Source organism: Fonticula alba, assembly GCF_000388065.1.
Source record: "Fonticula alba strain ATCC 38817 unplaced genomic scaffold supercont2.1, whole genome shotgun sequence".
Classification (NCBI taxonomy): Eukaryota; order Rotosphaerida; family Fonticulaceae; genus Fonticula; species Fonticula alba.
In genome coordinates this window covers 2,900,941-2,904,709 of record NW_009242971.1, presented here as the reverse complement: position 1 = coordinate 2,904,709, position 3,769 = coordinate 2,900,941, and the positions used below count along the sequence as shown (strand labels likewise).

Sequence of the window (3,769 nt, the reverse complement as noted above, 5' to 3'; positions counted from 1 at the left end):
GCCGCCGGAGCTGACAGAGCCCGGCCAATGCGCTAGGGACGTCTTGCAGGCGGGTGTAGCACCCGCGCGCATTGGCATTCGAGCCCCAGGCCCGGCTGCTGCCCTGGCGCCGAGAGTGAGCGAGAACCAGCTGGGCAGAGAGCCCCGCCAACCAGCCCGGTGGCGAGACGGCCACGCTGCCCCACGGAGCGGCGCACATTTTGCCCGCCAAGAGGCTGACTCTATCACGGGAACCGAATCCCAACGTACCTACGCGACCATTCGGCGCATCGCGCCTGCTTCTTCAGTGGGTACCTCTCCGGTCCGGGCCGTGGCCGCGCGCCCTGTTCCGCACACCCCACCAGTGTCCTCCCTCCTCCCCGCGTGCCCTTCTCGCCGCCCAGATCTCCCTCCTCCCCCTACCCCCCCCGCCCGCCCGCCCGCCCCGCCCCGCCATGTGCGTCCATATTCTCAACGCCCAGGTTTCCATTCGCGCCCCGTGCTGCAAGAAGAAGTGGTTCGACTGCGCCGAGTGCCATGCCGCCGTCTCCAACCACGAGCTCCACCGGTCCACCGAGATGGTTTTCGCCTGCAAGAAGTGCCGGAAGGTCTTCCGCAAGGATCTCAGGTGCGCCAAGCTTGGTCTTCCCCCTGTCCCTCCCTTCGTCCACCGCCAGCCGCGCCCTGTGCCGAGGTGGCTTGAGTCTCACACATGCTTGTCATGCGCACATCCCTGTCCTTTCCCCAGCGAGTACGAGGAGGCCGATGAGTTCTGCCCCCACTGCGACAACCAGTATATCATCCCGGCAAAGACCCCGATGGCCGGCATCGGCCTGGAGGGTGATGACCCTCGGTTCGTTGTCTGCTCCCTTTTCTTCCGCCCTCCCCTCCCGGCCTCCACTCTTCATCCTCGCGCTCTCTCTCTCTCTCTCTCTCTCGCCTCCGTTTTTTCTGTCCAACCTCAACAGGCTGTTGCTGACATCCAAATGTCGACAGGCTGGTGCGAGATGACCGCCAGCGCGATCGTCGCCAGGAGGATCGCTACCGCTAATCCCCCCTCCCTCCGCTTGTACCTTGCCGATGCCCATGAAATAGCAAGAAGCACATACACGCATGTATTGGTGTATGCATGTGCTGCCTCAACGGCCAAATGCATACATCCATGTGCACATGCCAATAAACGAACACATGAAGACAAACATGCCCATCGACCAAAGTGACGGCATTGCATCTATTCGCAGCAGACACAGCATGTCAATCAGTCAATCTTCACCAGCTTGCCCATGAGAGTATCGGCAACAAGGAGACCCCGGCGAGTGACACGCATGGCGGCCGCCATGTCCGGGTCTTCAACCACAATCTCCCCCGTCGGCCGGCTAGATTGGCGCACGGGCTTTGTGAACTCCACAAACCCACCGGCCACCAGGTCCGGGACTGCGGTCATATCGATGACATCCTTCCAGGCCGGTGCCGCCGGAGCTGACAGAGCCCGGCCAATGCGCTCTCTCACAAGACCCTGGCGCTGTTGGGACCCCAGACACACCAGCTCATCACGCGCCTCCTGCGCCGAGAGAACCGTGCAAACCTCCGGGCTGGGAAAGGGGTCAGTCAGCAATCGGCAAGAGTGTCCTGGCAGATGAGAAGACCACATGCTCGTACCTGGCCCCAGATTGGACAGCTGAGCAGGCCGATGGGGATGGACACTTGTCAGTGCGATACCGGAAGAGGATGGGAGGGGCGGGGGAGGGGGGGGGGGTACGAGGAGGAGCGAAGGAGAGTGATTCGAGGCAGGACGCACCGCTAAGCCAGCGTTTGGGCTCAGGGATCGAGCGCGTGCGCACGCGCATCCCGTCCGTCAAGCGTGTGAAGCGACCGTGTGCGCCTGGGCCGACGCCTGGTGTCGGTGCCACTGTCAGAGGGGAAGTCCAGGCCTGAAAACGAGGCCCAGCCAGCGCGAAGGAGGCAATCCAGTCACAATACGCACCGACATAGTCTGTCCCATTCCAGTAGGCGGAGTTGTGCTGGCTTTCGAAACCGGTGGCCAGCTGGTCCGGGCTGAGGGCTCGCGCCCAGTTGGATACTTGGTATCGATGCAGGCCGTGGGCTTCACACAGGCCGTCGGTCAACTCGTGCATCTTCTCGATGGCCTCCTCGGTGGGCATCGGCGGGAGCCGGCGCAGTGGCAGGGCCCAGGCCGAGGCCAGACCGGACAGCCGGTCGGGGGATGTGAGCACCTTTTGGAGGGGCGTGTGCGGCTCCACAGTCAATTGGTAGAGGGACAGGTGGTCTGGCTCCACCAAAGACAAGAAGCCCTAGGAACAACGGGGTGAGAGACAGCGGCATGGGGGGGGGGGGGGGGAGGACATGTTGTGGAGCGGATGCGCACACTTAGTTCCTCGTGCCACTGATCAACGCCCTGTCCGGGGAGCCCAAACATAAGATCATAGGTCACGCCCCGAGAGAAGGCGATCTTCTTGGCCTCGGCGATGGCTTCCATTGCATCCTACGTACCGATCATTCGGAGAGAGAGAGAGAGAGAGAGTATGTGCTTGTGTGAGTGTCAGGGGCAGAGAGAGAAATCGCCGACAGCCTTGAGACCAAGACGCACCGACGTCGTGTGTGAGCGACCGATGGCTGCCAGGTGCCCGGCGTCCAGTGACTGAATGCCGAGGCTTAGGCGATTGACGCCTGCATGATGGAAACCCGCAAAAAGATGATGATCCTACGGTCGACACCTCCCGGGGAAGGCAGAGGGGAAGGAGGGTGAGAATTGGATGGTCGTGTGTGTGAAGGGGGGAGGGGGGCACCTGTCAATGACGGACGCACCGTTGGATTGGCCTCCAGGGTGATCTCCAGATCATTCGGCACCTCGGAAAGGAGAGGCGAAACCCCTGAGAGGATGACCCCCCGGAGGGACCTCACGTAGTCAATAATTTCCCGAACAGCATCCATCTGGGAGAGGGGAGGACAGCAGGAAGCCAAGGCCGGGGCATTCCGTGGGAGCATACAAACCCATCAGAAAGGGGTACCCTGTAAGAGAGAGAGAGGGGGGGGGGATCCGGATGGGAGCAAATGGAGGCAGGCACATGCGGGGGAAGTCACGCACCGGCATCAAAGAAGGCGTGCCGCCGCCGAAGTAGAGGCTTGTGGGTAGGTGTGTTGGCCGGGCGGCTGACTGACCCGGCACCGGGGTCACCCGCTGGATGCCGCGCCTCAGTTCGGCCAACACCGCGGCGCCGAGCGAGTCGGTGAAACTCTGGCCGGTGGGGCCAGGCGCCAAGTCGGCTGCTGGGGGCTTATACTTGTTGAAATTGCAACAGGGACAAAGATGCGCACAAAAGGGCCTGTTTCATGGGGTGAGACAAGAAGAGAGAGGAGGAGAGAGGCAGACAGACGTGCCAGAACATGAGTCCACCCAAACAAGACCGGGCATCCGGCAAGCCAGGGACCACGACGCACCAGTGGACGTAGATGGCCAGTGGCAGCAATGTCCCCGGGGACGGCCCCCAGTCGGGCGGGGCCGTGCACGCGCCTGTCGATAGGCGTCGCCGTGAGGGCAGGGTCGCCAGGGCCCTCCGAATGGCGCGCGCGGGCCTCTGGGAACGAGTGGCGACGGCCGCAAGCATCTTCGGGGAGGAGAGTTGCAAATGAGGGAATGGGCATATGCAGGGGAGGCAATCGGGGGGAACCAACCTTTGTGTCGGCATGCCCGGCATGCGACTGCGAGGGGCGGCGCTGAAAGCATCATCACCCGGTGGTGGTCGAGATCTCCTGCCTGCTCAGCCGCGAA

The 3,769-nt window shown here is 62.8% G+C and overlaps 2 protein-coding genes across 2 annotated transcripts; one reads left to right on the top strand and one right to left on the bottom strand.

Annotated features, from left to right (window-relative positions):
* Window positions 1-434: 434 nt before the first annotated feature.
* Window positions 435-1,030, top strand: H696_00617 (hypothetical protein; the record flags this gene model as incomplete). The annotated part of the gene is made up of 3 exons (XM_009494497.1): window positions 435-607; window positions 728-832; window positions 976-1,030. The coding sequence occupies 3 exons, from the start codon at window positions 435-437 to the stop codon at window positions 1,028-1,030; spliced, it is 333 nt and encodes a 110-aa protein (XP_009492772.1).
* Window positions 1,031-1,237: 207 nt separating this feature from the next.
* H696_00616 (hypothetical protein) lies at window positions 1,238-3,605 on the bottom strand (the record flags this gene model as incomplete). Its single annotated transcript, XM_009494496.1, has 9 exons — window positions 1,238-1,571; window positions 1,639-1,657; window positions 1,778-1,873; window positions 1,964-2,266; window positions 2,344-2,482; window positions 2,588-2,701; window positions 2,806-2,931; window positions 3,086-3,323; window positions 3,439-3,605. The coding sequence occupies 9 exons, from the start codon at window positions 3,603-3,605 to the stop codon at window positions 1,238-1,240; spliced, it is 1,536 nt and encodes a 511-aa protein (XP_009492771.1).
* Window positions 3,606-3,769: the final 164 nt, after the last annotated feature.